At 42.8% G+C, this 20,998-nt stretch overlaps 1 protein-coding gene across 1 annotated transcript in view; it reads left to right on the forward strand.

The window, feature by feature from the left end:
• HOOK2 (hook microtubule tethering protein 2) overlaps nt 1–20,998 on the forward strand; it is a gene marked incomplete in the record, with an annotated part of 1,827,100 nt that overhangs the window by 174,038 nt on the left and 1,632,064 nt on the right. The window contains 1 exon segment of the mRNA XM_044084742.1: nt 17,685–17,757. Coding sequence (XP_043940677.1) covers nt 17,685–17,757 — 73 coding nt within the window.

Raw genomic sequence — 20,998 nt, forward strand, 5'->3', positions numbered from 1 at the left:
GCTATTCAAGCGGTACCTATTCACGAACAAGGTCAAGGTTTTTATTCAAGACTTTTTCAGGTACCAAGGAAAGGAACCGACTGGAGACCCATTTTGGACTTATCCATCCTAAACACATTTTTACTTGTACCAAAATTCAAGATGCTCACATTACAGCAGCTTCTTCCCATGCTGGGCAAGGAGTTTTGGCTGGTAACATTGGACCTCAAGGAGGCATACCTGCATGTCCCAATCGGACAAAGCTGCAGAAGATACCTCAGATTTCTTGCAGGTTCAATCCACTATCAATTCTCTGCATTGCCCTTTGGCTTATCTACTGCGCCCAGAGTATTCACAAAGTGCCTGGCATCAGTGATTGCCTACTGCAGACTTCAAGGGATACAAATTTACCCTTATTTGGACGACTGCCTGATCCAAGCGGACAGCAAGCACATACTTCTGTTACATCTGGCTTATGTAACACGGTTACTGCATTCTCTGGAATACACAATCAACAAAGAGAAATCCAGGCTAACACCATCTCAGAAAATACCTTTCCTGGGTGCCAACTTGGACACAAACACCCAGATGGCCTATCTTACGCCAGAAAAACAGGGGCAACTAACTCAGTACTTCAAAATACTAGCAAATTGTACCAGGCTCACTGCAAGGAAAATCCTGCAGGCTCTGGGCTTCATGGCATCTTGCATTCTTCTAATCCCATGTGCAAAGCTGCATATGAGGAAACTTCAATGGTACCTAAAAAACCTATGGTCTCAACACAGTCAGTTTGGAAACAATAATACCAGTAATTCCATGTTTGCAAAAGGAATTTCTATGGTGGGCCCAAGCATGTCAAGCAAACACAGGTCTCCCATTCTGCAAGCCTCAAGCAAATCAAGTCATCACAACAGATGCCTCAGATTACGCCTGGGGGGCACACATGACAGACAGGTGCATTCAGGGCAAATGGTCCCAAAAGGAAAAGCACCTTCACATCAATCAAAAAGAAATGCTAGCAGTAATAAATGCAATTACAGCTTTCAAGGACCTCCTGCATCCAGGACAATTACTGATGAGAACAGACAACACCACAGTAATGTGGTACATAAACAAACAAGGAGGAACACATTCATACCACTTGTGCAGACTAGCCATGACTCTTTGGAACTTGGCTCTGGAATGGCAAATCGAACTTCAAGCACAGTACTTGCCAGGATTGGAAAACACGCTGGCAGACAATCTAAGCAGAAATATGACAGATCCACACGAATGGAAGTTGCATCCTCAGGTGCTTACAGAGATAATCCAAGCGTGGGGGAGGCCAGACCTAGATCTTTTTGCCTCCCACAGGAATCATCAATTGGAAAAGTTTTGTTCGAGGACCTTTCATCCAAAGGCCTGGAGAGTGGACGCCCTTTCATTCAGTTGGACAGCATGGACAGTTTATGCATTCCCACCTCTGCCTCTTCTGCCCAAGGTGCTTTTGAAAGCAAGAGCAGACAGACCGAAGATGATACTGATTGCTCCAGATTGGCCAAGGCAACACTGGTACCCGCTCCTGAGGAGCCTAACACATACTCCTCCCTGGTCCCTGCCTCTAATGCCTCTTCTGCTGACTCAGCACAGCTACAAAACTCTTCACAGTCAGCTGAAAACACTCAATCTCGCTGCATGGAAAATTCCTTAACACCACAACAGACCCTACTCACCAAGGAGGTGCAGGATGTCATTTTGGAGGCCAGAAGGCCATCTACTAGAAAAGCTTACTCCGCAAAATGGAAGCGGTTTTGCTCTTGGAATGAGAAAAAAGGCCAGGACCCTAGAAAACTGAACTTGCCTCAGGTATTACAGTATCTAGCTGAGCTGCTGAACAGTGGACTTTCATTTTCTTCCATAAAAATCCATGCCTCAGCCATTTCTGCAGAATTCAACACGGATCCTCCTTTATCTTCTCACCCACTCTTATGACAGTTCCTCAGAGGGGCTAAGAATATAAGACCACCAAGGAAACAACCAATACTAGCCTGGGATCTTAATTACATACTAGAAAAATTAACATTGCCTCCTTTTGAACCAGCTGCCTCAACAGATTTGCAATATTTGTCCTGGAAAACAGCCTTCCTTCTGGCTATCACTTCAGCTCGTAGGGTTTCGGAACTACAGGCCCTCATGGCAGTGCAGCCCTTTCTCATCTTCCATCAGGACAGGGTTTCCCTTCGTACCAACCCGTCATTTATGCCTAAAGTGGTATCCAGGGTAGCTTTAAATCAAGCCATACACCTACCTACCTTTTACCCCAATCCCCAAAACAGAGGGGAAAGGCTGCTACACTCTAGACATCCATAGGCAACTACGTTATTATTTGTACAGAACAAAGTCCTTCAGGAAATCAGAACAACTCTTTGTGCCCTTTGCTGTAGGGGCTCAAGGGAAGCCAGTTACCAAGCAGACTATTTCAAAGTGGATAGGCCACTGCATACGGTTTTGTTATTCCTACCATGGGAAATCTGTTCCTACAGCCTTCCTCAGAGGAGTTCCTACCAAAGATATTTTGAAGGCAGCCACTTGGAGTTCTGTACATACCTTCACAAAACACTACCACCTGCCTTTATATTCCAAAACTAGAGCAGGCTTTGCCACTGCTGTGTTGCAGGGCATTCTGGCTCAACCCAGTTCCTCCTAGTACCTACCACCCTGTGCGTAGCTTTGGGACTCTACCCATCTGTGATTACTGCAGCTGTATGCACGATGAACATAGTACAGTTTTGTACCTACCATAAATGTAGATGTTCGAGTGCTAATACAGCTGCAGTACAGGTTTCCCTCCCTCCTTCCCCACTTGGTAAAGGCATGGGGCCTAACACCCTCTTCATACAACCTGACTGGGTTATCCTATGGTTTATTTGCTTGCAACTACTGATTTTGGATTATATTGCATTGCATGTATATACATATAAACATAATTATGTATTGCCTTCCTTATGGGGGCACCTGACATCTGGGGCAAGAAAGACTGAAGAACATGGCGTCGGCTGTGTCTTGTATTACTCCGGCCTCACTGACGTCAGGAGAGAAAGCGACAACCACCGACGCCGGACCTAGACTTTGGAATTCGGCCAACCGAGGACCCGCCTGACGGCAGAGAACCCATCTGTGATTACTGCAGCTGTATTAGCACTCGAACATCTACATTTATGGCAGGTACAAAACTGTACTTTCTACTAAGTGATGAATGACAGCATGTGTTGCATCTGTTACCTTCAAAATCTGTTAACAGCTACCACCCTCTTGCCAGCATCTGTGCAGCTTAAGCCAAAGAACTTTACACAGTGCCAGGAAATACTAGTCACATTTCATGAGCTGAGACCTGGCTGAATGACTTACCAAGGTACTACCTGCTGCACCAACTTTGGAAGGCACACACCTAAGGGATTTTAAGTATCAAAGAACTGTACCTCAGTGAGTCACTACCCTTAGAGCTTTGCCCCCCCCCCCCCCCGAGTCTCTTCCCTTTTCAGAAGGGGTCCAGGAGTGCAGCTTGGTTAATTGACTGACTTGCTCAGAGTCAAACACTAGACAAATTGAGGAGGAATGACTCGAACCCTGTACTTGATACAGGAAGCAGCTCAGTAATGGGTCCAAGCAAGAGTTCTCTGCACTAACTGCCAGTTTGTATTTGGCCTGTCGGAAACTGGACGTAATGCCAAATTGTGATAACCGAAGTCCTACAAAACACTGTATTGCAATAGTTTATAAGAAGCTATGTGGCAGCTTCTGTAAAACCGCTCTGAATAAAAAAAAAAAAAAAAAGACCGTTCTTTTAAGGTTTCTTGGGTACAAAACGCACTGAAGAATGCTTTTCTGTTCTTGTTGGTTTCATTGAATGTTGGTCTTGATTTGAATGGCAGCTTCCTGCCTTTGACAGAACATGTAGTTTAGGCCTGCCTTGCCTGAATGATTTTTTTAAAGTGTTGTGATGACAGCACATTAAAGACAAAGTCTGGCCAGAGACTGCAGTCTTCCACTGCAAACATAAGTTGTATACACACACAATGAAAACTAATTACTTGGGCCGCCTGGCACTTCTGATGGCTATTTAGGCCAATCGCTAGAGACTATCTATCAGTACAAAGTTATCCCAAAAATAATTTGACACTTTTCGGACCACATATATGCGTCTTCAGTTTATAAATGTTAGTTCGATTGTATTTTCAGGTGTAGCAGAAGTAACAGAAATGCATATCAAATTTCTGTGTGCAGAGTCTCAATTCCAGGAGAAACTCCAGTATGTTCTCTTTGGATCCCTTGCTTAAGGAGTCTTCAAGAAACTGGAAGAAAAGGCAAGGACTGCAGTCTGTGACACATCTTTACCAAGCTCAAGCTCAAGCTCCTAGGATCAGCAAGAGTTGCTTGGCCAAGACATGACTCTTGCACGCTAAGCAGGACATAGCCCTTGTAGAGGAGAAAAAATTCAGTTGCAGGAGAGAATGGCAAGCAAGACCTAAATTAAAAGGCTAGGCCCTCAGGGCCATGACACCCAGAGGGATTATCCTGGCTATTAGTCCCTCTACAAACCCAGCCCTCCCCAACTCATCACTCCTTCACTACCTATCCTCCTGCCTTGGGAAAGTGGGAGGATGATAAAAACTGGACAGGCATCACCTGACATCATTGGGTGCTAAGCAGTCTAAGGAGAAGTTGCAGGTATGGTTTGGAGAGATTCTGTATTGCAAGACCGCACCAGTCATTCCAGAAGGCCGGAAGTACCTAATCCCTGCAGTTCTGCAAGATATGTTGCAGTCTGGGGTCATAGAGAATGTTCCAACAGGAGAAGGATGAGGGTCCTACTCGGGACTCTTCCTGGTACTGGTGAAAAAGTGCATGAAATTCAGATCTGTAAGTTTCTAAAAGTACTGGCACTTAGAATGTTAACTGTCCAAAGACTCTTACCATTCATCTCTGTTCAGGTCTTTATGGTCACTCTGGACATAAGTATTGCTTACCTGCACAACATCCCCATTGTCAAAAAAGAAAGAAAAACAAGAACCTAGAATATTTGTCAGGTTTGCAGCAGGAGAGAACCTTTGTTTATATCCTTGCCCTTTGGCTATCTACTTGAGTCTTTACAAAATGCCTTGCTTCAGTAATTGTCTACTCCAGGACAAAAGTATTGGATGCACAACATGGAGGAAAGGGAAAGGATGCAGACAGGAAGAAGTGGAACTGGAGGAAAGGGACTCCCTACCTAGATTGCCTCATCATGGCAGAGTCCATACAAGAGATTCTCAGAACTTTGGAGTTTCAATGAATTCTTTCCGAAATCTGGGGTTCATCAAGAAAGCAGTCAAATCCGACACCCTCAAAGAACTTGGTGGTCTTAGGAACCTGCCTGAACACCACCCTCAGCAGAGCCTTTTTCCCCTGACAGAAAGTAGTGACCCATCTGACACTTTCTCTTTATTGTAAACTGTCCTTGAAGTACATTTCAGCCATTTAGTTCCTCAGGTTGCCTGGCAACATGGCATCCTGTATTGTAAAGGTTCCTCTCTCCTACCTGCATATGAGGAAGCTCCAGTGGTACTTGAGGGACAGATGGTTTTAGCACACCCATTCATTAGAGACCAGCATCTCACTACTTCCAGGCATCATGATGGAGATCTCTTGGCTGATATCGCAATGTATCCAGACATAGGGGGCATCTTTCAGAGCATCTCAGCCTACAGTGACCATCACAACAGGTTCCTCAGACCTCGGGGATCCATTGAAGTTCAGGAAAACGGGGGAAAGAAAATAGATGTGAAGGAGATGACTGTGGTCATCCTTACTGCTCTGGTAAGGACAGAACACCACAGTCATGTGGTGCACCAAAAGAGGTACAGATTCGTACTTGCTATGCCGAGTGTCCATGTAGGCATGGAAAATAGCTGTAAAGAAAAGAATGGCTCTTGTCTACATTCCTGCCTTACAAAATGTTCTCGCCGGCAGGTTCAGTAGATCTCTAGCAGGCCTCAGTGGATGAATGCTTCACAGGGATGTATTTCTGAATCTGACCAGGAGATGTTCAATAGACCTATTTCTCATCTAAATAGGCAGCTGAGACTGTTCTGCTGCGGGCCAGCAACTCAAGGAGAATAGAAATAGATGCCTTCTCCCAGAATTGGACTGAGCTGTTTTTGTGTATTTATTTCAGTAGCCTTAATCCCCACAATACTTTTGTGGATGAGGGAAAAAAAGTAAAAAATTATTCTGATAGCACCCTTTTGGGAAAGGCAACACTGGTTCCTTCTGCTGACTAGTCCAGCAGCAGGAGGAGGAGGCAAGAACTTTCTCGAGAGTTGAGAACCTGACTCGAAAGAAAGGGTCCTGCTTACTCCCCAACCTGATCACTGTAAGACTGGCAGTTTGGGGCTGTTGAGGCAACTCTGGATTAACATGTATGGGCTTGTAAGGGCTCTAGGGCCACTAGCCTAGTAACCTCCTATGACATGTGCTCTCTATGGAAGTGCTAAAAATTGTGAGAAACTAGGAAAACGGATGTTGGAAAAATCTTCCTATTTGAATGGAAAAAGATTCTTCCTCTGGTGCCAGTCAGTGAACTTTGACTCAAATAAAACTAAAGAAGCTATGATCTTTACAAATCTGACCTAGTTTGTATATCTGTCAAAGTGCAGGTTTTGGTGGGGGGCTAGGGAGAACAAGCAAGATGACTGAGTAGGTGCCCGAGTGTCTGGCAAAGGATCCAAAAAAGAGCAAAGAGCAGCTTGATATGAGCACAAAAAAATTGGTTGTTTTAAGACTGCATAGAAGGAAGAACAAATTGTTTATAGGCTAATACCAATGGGAGAGGATGGTGGGGACGTGAAAACAGCAAGGAGAAGTAGACTAGTTAAAGGAAAGGATCAGAGATCTGGAGGAAGATAGTGCAGTGCTGAAAGCAGAGGTACAAGAACATAGCAGAAAGTCTGCAGGAGCTGGAAAACAAGCTGCACTAACAAACAGGGAAAACTGATGACTTGGAAAACAAGTCGGTATAATAGTCATCTCTGAGGAAATCCAAAAAATGGAATTAAGCAGGTATACAGAAGAGTTAGAAGAAGGTTTTAACCTTCCAGCAATTATTGAAAAGTTGATAAGATTCACGTGCTTGGCAAGCCAGGAAGAGAATGACCGAGGTGTCTTAGCCTGCCCATAAATCTTCTGAATAAAAGGGAAGTCATGAAACAGATGAGAGTGCTCAGTAATTCCATTTAGGGATTTGTTTGGAAAAATTGAAGTCAGTTTGTTTGGAGGTGCTGTATTTCAAAAAAAAAAGTGGAAAGATAGAAAGCTAGAGTAAAAGTTTAATCTCATCCCTGAAGACGTAAGGGTTTCAAGTTAAACTTCTGTATCGGCCATTGTGGAGGTATGGTGGAGTGGCATGAAACAAAGAATGCAAACAGTGGAAGAGATACAAATGCTTTTAGCAGAATATTCACAAGTGGAAAGCAGTCGGCAAAAATAAGAAATGGAACATGGACTTGAGCAGAGGAGAAGACAAAAATGGTGGGAGTGAGAGAGCATCAGCAAGGATACACTAACACACAGAAAACAAAAAGGAAAGACCTAGTCAACTAAGCAATTTCACAATGTGAGGAAGTACATTAGCTCAGCAAAGCATTCTGGGTAGCGACATGGGGAGGCATGCAACAAATGCAAAGGATGTAAATGGAGGGAACGGACGAGGAGAACTAGAAGCTGGAGTAAATAGGCAAGAAGCAAGCATCTTGAACGAGAGTCAGTGACAGAAGAAAAAGCAGGGAAAGGAGCAGAGTGAATGCTCAAAAATGTATTCAGATTGAGAGGAGGCAGTCATGGATGCTTCTGGGGACTCTGCGTGGTGGTGGAACCCCCCCCCCCCCAAAAGATTAGAAAAATTGGGCTGCTGAACAAATGAGGACATGGGATCACAGAAATAGGACGAGTCCAGTCAGAAATTAGGCAAGCTAGATTGATAAGAATTTAGGATAACTCCGATGGACTTAAGTTTACAAGATTGTTTTTTGTACGGACAAAGGAGATGAACTACAGCAAGAAGAACTGAAAATATGTAGGGGCTAAGGGAAAATTGACTTAAGATAAGGACATCACAAGCTTTGTGGAAAACATGTCTGGGAAGTTCAAATACAAAATAAACAATGGACATAATGGAATGGGGAGGTCTTACTAGTAAAGGTAAGCTCATTTGTATTGATATTTTCATGATGTTGCCTGATTAGATTAAAGATACTATGTTATGGAATCGGAAATGGCCTTCGAAGAGGCTTGCATGAAGTATTAAGGTGTATGAGATAAATTCCAAAAAGATGGGAGGGTGCATAAGTGGCAGAGTCTCTGAATGTATTGGACATGAAATGGTGCCCTATTCTATAGAAAGCAAGTTAATGAAAACCTTGATACTAGGCCCAGTCCTCTGTAATCAGAATAGTGAAAAGGGAGGGGAACATGCTGAGCAAGAAGATGGAAGACCTAAGTGGGACTCATTGGGCACACACCAAGGAAGAAAGGAAGGGAACAGAGAGAGGAGGACTTAGGACTCGAGGAAATTGTTAGCAGGAAAGGGACTCATGTCTAAGGGTTAAGCAGTCCATGAGTTGGAGGGCAGCTGTGCCTGCTTGGGGGATTAATGTCATCATATATCTGGGGAGGGACAGGATGTTTGGGAGAAAGGAATATAGTGAAAAAATACCTGGGAAAAGAAGTGGAAGAAAGTGGGTGGAAGGACATGCAGGGTAGAACAACCAGAGGAAAGAGTACATCTTCACAGTGAACAGTGTAGCACAGGTAAACAGGCAGCATAGTTACTTAAGAGCATACAACAAATTACAATACAGGAAGTACACCTGACGGACCATGTGGCAGTAAGCATATTAATTCACACAAAGGAGAGAGGTGTTTGGAGCAGTGTTGAAGAACAAAGAGAATAAAAAATGCTACCAGGAATAATAAAAAACGACAGAAGAAAACTCAAGGGCCAGAGAACAAATAGGCCACAAGTAGTAGAATGGAGTAAAAATCGTGATCCGAGGGAAAATGAATGAGAAGGAAGCAAATTTGCGGGAGAAATGAATAGGAACTGGGAAGGATGCAAAGGAAGTAGAATCTAATGATGCAGGAGAATACAAGACTAGAACTGGATGAAAACGTCAGTGTGGTAGTAGAGGTGTGCAGGAAATTCAAAGCAAGTAGGGTGGGAAGAGAAATAAGAATCTGTGGTTAGGAGGGAGAGACATTGGAAAAGGAGGGAAAAAAATTTGAGATATTTGGACATTCCTACTAAGGGCTATATCAAGATGCCACAGGGAGAGACGAGGGGCAGTGGAGCTAGGATCAAACAGAAGAGAGAAATTTGAGTAAGAGGAGACAAAGCAGTTAAGATTGGAGGAAAGAATGAAAACTCGACACCAGGAAAGGTGAATGCTATTAAAGTTATAGTGATACCAGAAATCGCACACATTTTAAGGAACATGCTATTAGAGCCACATCAAAAGAACTGCAGGACATGCAGACAGAAATAGAAACCTAGATGAAAAAGGGAAGGAGAATGTGGGAGAACCTTCTGAGGCTGAGCAAGAAAGGAGGATGGGGGCCTGCCTCAAATACACATGATAGCACTAGGTCATACATGCAAAGATGGCTGGAGGAGAGTGTGGAAACTAGACCAAGTAACCTGAAGATCACAAAGGCTGTGAAAGGTGTTAGAAACAAGTAAGCTGACTCTGAAAATGGGAGAGCACTTAGAGGTGACAGAAGAAGAAATTGGAATGTGGGAAAAGGAAGGTTTAGAAGTTCATAGGGCCAGAAGGGGAAAAAAGGAGAAAGGAATAAAGGGGGGTAAGGACCTAATAAATGAGGGTCCAGAGAGTAGACCAGTCTTCAGAATACTGAAGAAGCTAAACCGTGTTTTTCTTCTCTGCAAAAGACTGGTGGACATGCACCAGGCTAAGGGACAAGTTACCAGAGAGACTACATGAGGGAAGTGGGGAAGTAATCCTGTACAAAAAGGTTACAGAAATGGTAGCTCCATTGAACAACTGGAAACCGAGGCAGAAGGGAATTTGTGGAAGAATTTAATAACATCTTAGAGACAGAACACAAGAGGCAATGGTGACATCAGAAAGGATTGGGAACAGGAAGAGGAAAAGAAAGCAAGGCAGGGAAAATTAGATTACTAGCAGAACTATGAGATGCGCTGCAAATAGATGGCATTGAATAACCAAAAGGACGTATCCATGAGGATAGAAAGATGGACACTGGGTGCTGGAGATATGTAAAGGAAGAAACCGGGTTTGATGCATATGTTTTGTGACTGTTGGGGTGTTCAAGGAGTATGGGAAATGGCAATGGAAGATGTCCAGTGAAGAGGATGACAACATTGGATGATCTCTGTATGGGACGGGGGGTGTTTAGAGATGGGAGGTTAGGGGAAAAGGAAAGAAGGATGGCAGGAAAGAAATGAGAATAATGGCAGCTGAGGTAAAGAGCGTCCTGTCACGACACTGTAGTAAGGGGGGTAGGATTGTGCACATACTGCTGGATAACAGATCAAGAGGTAAAAGATATGGTGATGGAAAGAAGTGAAATGTATGCAAAGGTTGGTAAGAGTAGGAGAGGTGAACAGTACAGCGTGATGGGAAGTTATAGGACAGGTTGCTAATGTAGAAGCACACACAAATTGCACAGTGTGTACAGATGTACAAGGACCAGTAAAGACTGCTTCAAAAAAAAAAAAAATCCATGGTTATCCTTTAAAAAAAGAGAGGAAAAAATACAAGCTGTTTAAGCATGGAGCCACACTTTTTACTGTTTACCTTCAGTTAAACCGTTGTTAAAAGGGGTCCTCCTCCACTGACTGCCCAGAAAGGAGATTGCTCCACCATAGATTCGTACCCATGTGTTAGAAAAACTAGCATTAGCACTATTTGAACCAGGACACTCCAAGTCTGACTATTCGAGACCTTGTGATCCTGTCCCACCCTGGCCCTTATTTCTTTCAGAAAGTTTGAATCTCCATTGTTTTTCTTTTTGGCAAAAGATTGTTTCAGACAAGTGGGCCCTGAAAATCATACTTCATGGTTACAGATGGCAATGAGAGGAAATACCTCCCTTCCGGGGGGGTTATTCCTCATTTTGCAGATCAGACTCTTGTTTCCACCTGTACTTCACATGCTGTCTCAATGATTGATAGAACCAGTTTCTCATTCTCAGGTGGGGAAGAGGTTTTATTCAAGGATGTATTTTGTCCCAAAGAAAGAAAATGCTTGGAGACCAGTTCTGGGTCGGTCTTTCTTTCCTAAACCTGTTTGTGACAGTGCCCAAATTCAAAATTATATCATTTCACAACTTGTTGCCTCCTCTTCCCCTTTCTAGTTTCCTTGTAACAATAGACTTAAAAGATGCTCATCACATTCCTATTCATCCAGACATCAGGTGTTTCTTAAGGTTTTGTGTACCTGGATCACATTATCAGTTCTCTGCCTTAATCTTTGGACTATCCAGTGCACCAAGAATGTTCACAAAGTGTCTTGCTCCAGCTATAGCTCATTGCAGGCTACAGGATATCCAAGTTTTTCTGTATTTAGACAACTTGCGTATCTTTGCAGTCTTTTTTTCAAAATGTCAGGAATCTCTCAGGTGAGATCTCTTGCACAAACTGCAATTCCAAAAGAGCATTCAAAATTATTTGACTCCCTCACACAGGATTGTGTTACTGGGATGTCAACTAGACACCTCATTTCAAAGAGCTTTTCTTCCTTAGGGGGAAAAATCTGTTTCAATCTTTGTGTTTTTCCACTCCAAATTTGATCATTGTGAGAGAATACCTCAGGAGTTTAGGTGATGTGTCGTCTAGGATTCTCATGATACCCCTGGCAGAACTTCACATGAGAAAGATACAGTGGTATCTGAAATATTTGATCCCAACATCAGCACCATTTATCTTTCCAGATCCTAGTACTGGGGTTTGTCAGAAGAGAAATCACGTGGTGGATTCAACAGATATCCTTAAATCAAGGTCTTCCCTTCTCCCTCCCAGCTTCTAAGTCGGTCACCACAGATGCTTCAGACTTTGCTTGGAGAGCAGTTTCAGGAGAGAGAGAAGTGCAAGCACATAAATCAAGGAGATCCTTGCCCTGATCAAGACAATTCACTGAACCATCTTTGGTTCCTGAGACCTCCTCAAGTGGTTACAGGCAATACCACAGTGATGTGGTACATCAAGCAAGGGGGGAGCCAGGTCATACCCCTTTTGCAAACTAGCCATGTTAGCGTGGGATATAGTTTCACAGCGCAGTCTCACTCTACAGGCTTCCTACATTGCCTCAGAGTAAAATTGTCTGGTAGACGAGCTGAGCAGGACCAGGGTAGATCCTCATGAATGGAAGCTAGATCCAGGGGTCTTCAAAAATTTGAGCCATCTGTGGAGAGTGCCTTAAGTAGACCCCTTTGCCTCATCTTCTGAACGGTAAACTGGCAAAGATCTGTTCCAGGACTCCATGCAAGAAGGCCTTGAAGACAGCTGCCTTTTCTTTGGACAGGAATGCTGCTGTATGCCTTTCCACCCTCTCCACTAATATCCAGGATACTTCTGAAGATTGAGAGGGAATCCTCCAAGATCATTCTGGTGACTCCCTTCTGGCACAGGCAACCATGCTTCCTTCTTTTGGAAATGGCCAGGGGCAGTTACCACAAGCTGCCTCACAGAATAGATCTACTCACACAAGAACAAGGGTGTTTGATGCACCCTAGCATCAGTCATCTTCACTTGACTGCTGGGATGAGAGGGTCTTGATTCCCTTTAGGCACCGGTTTTGTAAGGATGAGCAGCAGGTACTGATGGAGGGAGAGAAACCTGCTACTAGAAAATCATATGTTAGCAAATTGAAAAGGTTTTCTAGTTGGTGTCCATAACATAACCAGCACCTATTCAGGGCTAGCTGTTCTCTGTTTTTGCAGTATTTGCTTGAGTTACTATCCTATGGCCTTTCTTATTCCTTTATCATGGTTCATTTGTCAACCATTTCAGAATGTCTGCCCATGGATCCTCCATCATTCAAGGCAGTCTCATTTCAAAATGCTCTTTAAAGGGGTTTTGAATAAAAGGTATCCAAGTAAACCAGTGGCTCTTCCTTGGGATTTTAATTTTGTGTTAACAGAAACTAGCACTTGATCCATTTCAACCAGCTAATCTGCTTGACTTGAAGATCTTAACATGAAAAAGTTTTACTGACTGCTCTGACCTCTGTAAGAAAGGTATCTGAGTTGCAAGCTTTTATGGAGAGTCATCTCTGACTCCTTTTCCACAAGGACAGAATTTCTTTGAGAACTAATCCTCCTTTTATACCTAAAGTGGTATCCGAGTTTACTTTAAGCTAAACTGTCCATGTCTCTTTTCTTTCCTGAACTTAAAAATGAGGGAAGATAACTCCATACCATGGATGTCCACAGACAACTAAGGTACTATCTTGACAGAATTAAGATTTTCAGATCATCTGATGGTGTTCATTTCTTGTGAAGAAAAGGGACAACCTGTGTCAAAACTAATTTCCCAATGGTTGTCTATGGCTATTACCTTTTGTTATACTCATCATGACAAGTCTGTCCTAAGCAGGGTCAGGGCCCAAGGACCTTTGGTTTCTTCTATAGATTCATAGATTACCAGGCTAATGATCTGGGGTGGGGGCTTTCAAAGCCAAGCCAAGTTTTCCCAAAATAATGGTGTCCTGTATCCAAATATGACATTGGAGGCCAGGCACTTGTACCTCTATCCCTAAGGGATATGGGTACCAGCCCTGGTGTGAATTTCCTATTTGTCATCCACTGGTCTACGTTAGTGGGTAATAAATGTACTCAACTTCACATGGATGGGAAGCCTATTCCATAGGATGGACGGTCTCTGGGACACGTCTGTCTCTCCAACATGTTTTAAGTCAGACAAAATTCAAGTCCCTAGACCTTGTATTTCTGGTACTCTCTCATAAATCTCGTACATATCCATAAGTCAAGTTTGTGGTTTGTGAATGCCTTGTAAGCCAGGCATAGATCATCCCTCAGCGATATATAGGAGACTGAGTAGAGGGTTTTAAGGCACTCTGCATAAGGCAGGTTTGGTATAACTTGTATCCTTTTTGTAAGTAACCTCTGAGATCACTCTAGTTGCTGCATGTGCCTGTTGAGGTACATACTAAAGGGAACATTGTACTCCGAACGGTTTGATAAAGATGGAGTACAGTGGGATAATGACCTCTTTAGACCTAGATGCCATGCCCTTATTTTTAAGTTGTACAACATAAAAAGATTCCTGACCACTTTGGCCACATGCTGGTCGAAGGCAAGTCTACTTTCTACGCGAGTACCCAGATCTCTGACCATTCAGTTGACTCTCTTAGGGGTCTCAACATGGTAATTAGCCTTTATTATTGACTTTCCAAAGGGTACAGTTATGCATTTCATAGCATTAAGGCCATGGCTTTGACACTATTTGTTAGTCAGAGAGAGCTTCTTGAATACTAGTTTCTGCAGGGCAGTCGATGATTACCCCAAGTTTGCAATCATCTGCAGTGTGTCAGCCATAAACCTTCAGTATTTGCTTCCATTTCAGAGAAATAGATGCCAAAAAGAAGCAGGCACAGTACTGAGCCCTGGGGGGGATTCCTGTAGTGACTTTTGGTGGAGGTGGTCTCACTGTTTTTGACCTCCTGGGTCCTATCAGTAAGCTAGTTAGCTATCCAGTGAGTCATAAAAGGGTTCATACCTAAATTAGTGAACTTGTCATAATTCCTGGGTGTGGTATTGCATCAAAAGCCTTGACCAGGTCGAGGTAAGCTTTGTGCACAGTCTTACCTTCATCCAATGCTGTGGTGACTCTCTCAAAAATGTTTATCAGATTTAATAGGCATGACCTTCCTTTAACGAAGCTGAACTGTTATGGGTCCAGTGTTACCGTCTTGGCTGCCTGTTTAGATTGGTCAGGGGGCCTTTAGTATGTATGGCTTTGCTCTTTTTACGGTTCCAAGCCATGGCTGCAGTGTTTCCTAAAAACTCCATGGGAACAGTTTTCTCAGGCCCTGAAAACCACTCGTCTCTCTCCTCCCATTCCTAGAAAAGGGGGCTACTATGGCGGAAAAAAAAACATTCTCCAGAAACTGGGCACAAACTTTTCTGTCAGAGGCGAGAAAGACCATCACCGCAGACAGTTTAATTATATTTAGGGGGGAGCTCACCTGAGGGCCATGAAGGTGCAATGCATCTGGACACCAGATCAGAGGAAGTTACAAATAAACCAAAAAGCATTGACTGTCTAGCCATGAAAGTTTTTCACGCAAGCCTAACACCAGGAACTTTACAGATTTAGATGGACAACACCACAGTCTTGTGGTACATAAACGGACAAAGGGCACTATTTCTTACTCCTTGTGCAGTCATGCTGTGAAGATTTGGCTGTTAGCACAAGACCTGAAACTAAATCTTTACAGTATCTTACATTCTTGGACAGAACAATACCTTGGCTCACTGCTTAAGCAGAGATCTTCTGGACCCGAACAGATAGATTCTGAAGAGGGAGACTTTCCTGGACTTTACCTTACATTGGGGAATTCCCTTAATAGTTGTTTTTTTTTTTTTTTTTTCCTGCTAGCAAAATGGGCAACTTCAGAGGTTCTGCTGCAGAACCCATCAGACAAAGATTTTGAAAATGGACACATTCTCATTCAAATGGACCAACCCATTCCTGTATGCCTTTCCCCCCTTAACCCTGATTCCCAGGGTACTGGTAAAGGTCAAGCCAGACCAAGTATGATTCTCATTGACCCATTCTGACCAAGACAACACTGGTTTTCCTTCCTTTTGATCCTCAGTAAAGGAAGAGTCCACCCTTTCCAACAGTAGATGGACCTCCTCATCCAGGTCAAAGGCTCAGTATTCCATCCTCACCTGGCCACACTCAGACTAACAGCCTGGGGAATTTGGTTTTAACACCAAAAAATGTCGGCCCTAATCCGGAGGTGCCATCCTTAAGACGCAAACCCACCACCAGAAAATCATACTTGGCAAAATAGATTCTCCATCTGGTACTACAGCAAGAATATTAGCCCTTCTCAGGAAAACATACATTCAGTCTTGCAATACCTTTTGGGTGTGTTCAGCCTGGGTCTTTTATTATTCCAGCATTCAGGTGCATGCTTCTGCCACTTCAGTTTACCTACCCCATTCCAATCCTGTTTTCTTTCACTCCCAACTGAAGTGTTTTCTAAAAGTCGTCATTGATATGATGCCACGTAGGAGCCTAGGTCCCACCTGGGATCTCAATTACATGGCTAGAAAAACTCACCCTACCTCTCTTTCAACCAGCAATATCTGACTCAAAGATTCTTACTTGGAAGACCACCTTACTAATTGTCATTAGGTCAGCAAGGTTGGTCTCTGAGATACAAGTCCTTATGTGCATAGAGCCTTTCACAGGGATGGGGTAACCTTTAGAACTAATCCATCTTTCATGTCTAAGGTGGTATCAGAACTTTCTCTAAACCGGACTCTCCACTTGCTAGTTTTCTTTCCAAACCCTCAGAACAAAATGGAGCAAATTCTTCATTCCCTGGATGTAGACCTACAAATCGGGTGCGACGTAGACGCGATAAAAACCCTAATAGAGCAGAGCGACTGTTGATAGGTTTGCCCTCTTCCCTCTCTGCAAAAGCCATCTGCAAATAAACCATATCCAAATAGATAACCAGTTGCATTAGGTTTTGTTAGTCACCATGGAAAATGTCTTCCTGGTCATGTCAAAGCTCATTCCATCCAGGCACAGGGTAGTTAACCACCGTCTTCCTCAAAGGAGTTCCTACACAGACCACCATATAATCTGCCTCTTGAAGCTCAGTACTACCATTTTGGCATCACCTCAGGAGCTAGAGCAGGGTTTGCTACAGCCATCCTACAAAACTTTATTTTTTAAGGGCCAGCAGCTTCTCCTACCACCGTTCCACTAGCTTTGGGAATCCTTCCAAGAGTCAGTGCTGCAGCATTGACTCTGAAGAGCGCATCGTACAGTTGTCACACCACATATATTAGACTTTTACATGGAGCATTGTTGCAGTACAAGCCCTCTATCTGCTGATCCTTTCATTTCCCTCTTGCTGGGTACAAAAGAGAGAGGAGAATGCTGTGGTCCATCATTCCCTTGTTTACTTGTTAGTTTACTACTACCCTTGCTAACTCTGGCATCTGGGAGAGCTCGTGCTGTCCTTCAGCATCAGACTGCTTGTCCACTGCTTAGAAATACTTGAAGATGGTGCAGACAGATGTCCTTGTACTCAGATGTCCAGATGTTGGTTCTCAGATATCCGTCATCTGGGGATGAATTAAAAACTCTGGAAATTGGTCCAGTCGCTGGCTTCTGCATGGCAGGAAGACCCAAGAATCTGTACTGCAACACTGACCTACTTAAACATCTACAATTTTGGTAAGTGTGACACAACTGTGCTTTCTTTGCAAAGGATGGTATCATTGTACTGGGCAGTTTAATGATGGAATTTTGTTTCACTGGAGACCATAAAAGATTTAAACCGGTATAAGTGGGGGTTTGGTATAGTAAATGTGAACACTTTGACTGAAAAGCTTTTCTGAATTGCTGTTTTTAATGTTCTGATAGAAATTCACTTATGTTTCAGAGATGCTGCTTGGTTTAATAAAGCATGGCTGGGGCGCATAAAGGAAGAAGCCACTGATAACTGGAGACTGAAAGTAAGTATGAAGTCCTTAAACACCTCCACCACACCTGCCTCATACTTTGCTTACCCGTGGTTTTGTATGTGCATGTATCTTTTTTTGCCTTCATGTAATCCATGCATTTATATATCAGTTTAGTAACTGGCTAGAGGCTGCTTGCCACAAGTGAGTATTTCTGGACTCTACCTGTGCCATATTTAGTAGAAAAAACTTTACAAGACTGAGAAAAAAGTGCAAGCATAGCTGATATGGCAGCAGTAACCCACTAAGGATGCTGTTTGCACACTTTTACGCAAGTGTATATAGAGTAGGTGGCAAAATACAGTGACCAGGACTGCATTAATGCAGAGCTTGTAAGTCTGTTGGCTGTTTTGCAAAGCAGAAGTTACTTGACTCTTGAGAGCTGCAGTGCTTAGAACAGAGACCAGAAAGCTGCATTAGGATATTGTATAACAGGAGTTCCTGAATAAGTAGTAGAGCTGAAGGACTCCATCTGGGAGGAGAAGGTAGCAAGAGCCAAGTGGGATCAGCTGATTCTTCCAATAGAACAGGGCAGATTGGGTTTACCCAATCTGAAGGGGTATTTCAGAGCTGCACAGTTGAAATTCCTTTACACAGCACAAAGAAGAAAGGAATGATGATGAAACTGGGAAAGCTCAAGAAGCAAGGAAAGGATGGGATTTTGGATGCAGGTCTTTAAGGAGAATAACAATAATCAAATCGAATATTCATCAGTAAAGTAGCAGAAAGTATTCTAAGAACCAAGCCAGCACGGGATTGGAGGAAGATTCTGCTGATGGGGATGTAGACAATAGGCAAGAGGGGGCTGGAATTTATTGGAGGAAACTGGCCAGGGAACTAAGGTATTGGGAGCAAGTAACGAAAGAGGAAAAGATGATAGAATGGGAAGACGCCAAGAATTCATTTGGACTGCAGGTTAGAGATTGCCTTCCCTATCAGGGCGTGATATCGGAGTATAGGCAAAGAGAAAGAAATAGGGGGTCCTAAATGAAAGACCAGCAGTGGCAGAGTTTTAGTAGAATCGAATACAGACATTGCCGTTAAAAAAAAAAAAAAAAAAAAAAAAAGGAATAATTAGTAGAGTATAAAATATTGCATGATAACTTTGAGTCAATCAGAGGAGGTTAGAAAGGATTGGGAAGAGAGATTGGGTAAACAATTCACAGAGAATGGGAGGATGTGTTGTCTCCCAAATATGTAACAAAATCTAGAAGATTTAGGACTTTTGCCTGGAAATGTTTGCATAGATATTTCTATACCCCACTTAGACTCTGTCAGGTAGGCAGCAAATGTTGGAGGTGTGATGAAAGAGGCAACTGTGAGCATATTTTCTGGGAGTGCAGTGAATTGGTGGGTTTTAAGGATTCCCTGTTGGATGCACAGTCAGAGATGCTGGGTGGGCAGATTGGTCTAATGAGTGAGATGATTTTTCTGAGCTGTGATACAGAATATGAATTGCCTAGACATGGTCAGGCCTTGATGTGTCTAATAATGGTGGCTGCCAAAAAAAGCAATTACTAGAAAACAGAAATCAAAATCTAAACCAACTGTACTAGAAGTAGAGAAAACAACTGGAATTGATATCTTTAAAAAAAGGGTAGGAGCAAAGTACATAGGAAAAAATGGGAGTTGTGGGAACAATATGTACAAGGGAGGAATGAGGTTTAAATGACGTCAGGACTTGAATGAGCTATGTAATGTTTGACTGAAAAAGACTGGGTAGATTATAAGTGATGTATAATGTTTGCAACTGGGAGTGTATGACAGCTCTCAACCTTCCATGTCCAAAATGAGGAACACTAGCCCTCATAATGTGGAACACATACTAATGGCTTACTAACAACTTCAACTAGGAAGGGTCATAGGATAGTTAAAATATGCTGGTTTATACGTATAAAGATCTTTTAATGAATTAATATGATTAATTTCTATTTACAATGGATTTCGCTTAAACAAATTCCTAACACTGAATATGTGACGGAGTCTTTCAATGTGTAACTTTGATGGAACTTCAAGGAACATGAACTTTTTAAGACCCCAAATGAGGTACATTCCTCATAATGAGGTATACTTGAGAGGTATGGTGCATCAGTTTGCTTTGTGATGTAAAAGGCTTGCAACTAGGATTGTGTCTGTGTGGTTTATATAAATGTATGATTGCCTATGTAGTAAGTGATGGTTTAATAAATGTTTCCGGCTTTTTTTTTTCTCTTTTGAACAAAAACAGGATAATTATGTAATGTTGCCTGGTTTACAGTATATGACATATAGCAAGGTGTATAAAGTAAAATGTTTGATCTGATGTCAATCTTCATTCATTCTTGAATGATGGGTTTGGTTCCGGCCTCTTGGAACCGCCTTGGCTGTTATACATAGCTCGTGCTAGCCAAAAAATCTGGAGCTAAGGCTCTACCCACAATGCCTCTCTCCCCATTACCTCGGATCTCGTTTGCTGTGTAGAAAATTGGACATGTCAGGTGATGCTCTCGGCTAAGTGCTTTAAATTTCTTTCTAAGCATATTTGGTTAAAAATGTTTTGCGAGATAGTTTCGCAACATTTTTGTTGTGAGTGACTGCTTTTCCGACTATTTCTACCCACCCCTTTTTTTACCCTTCAGAAACTCTTTTATTACCATCACGTGGTATCAGGTCTCCTCCCTTTTTCTATTACTGTTGGTAATCTCTCGTACCATTGTTAGTATCCTCTCTTCCTGGTTTGGGTCATTTCTCTGTACCACTATTGGCATATCAAAAAAAATACATTTTCTTGACTTCCTCTCTGTTGTAGAGGTGTGTGTGCATGTATATCGGTGACCTAACTTTCAATATGGCAGAGAAGCAAAAGGGGACATCCAGATTCAAGCAGTGTCAAGACTGTGGCAGAAAGATGCCCAGTTCTGATGGGCATATTTCCTGCGTGTACTATTTGGGTGCCCCTCACTTGGACTTGACTTATACTATTTTTCAGGGCTTTAGCGCACATACTTTGGCTGAAAGGAGCAGTATGCTTATTTTGAAAGGCTTACTGAAATGTCCTTTTACTGAAGCCCTATCTAAGGTGGAGACTTCAAAATCTGCTAAACGTGATGTAAAGAAAAGAGGCCACTTCCCTACGGCACATGAAACAAGTCACGAAAAACCACAAGTTCCGACAGTTTCTTCATAACCGAAAGTCAAAGTACCGAAATTGGCAATATCACCACCTCCAGCAGCAAAAACAACTAAGTCCTCATCA

This window comes from Protopterus annectens, chromosome 9.part0, assembly GCF_019279795.1.
Source record: "Protopterus annectens isolate FY-2018-M chromosome 9.part0, PAN1.0, whole genome shotgun sequence".
NCBI lineage: Eukaryota > Metazoa > Chordata > Ceratodontiformes > Protopteridae > Protopterus > Protopterus annectens.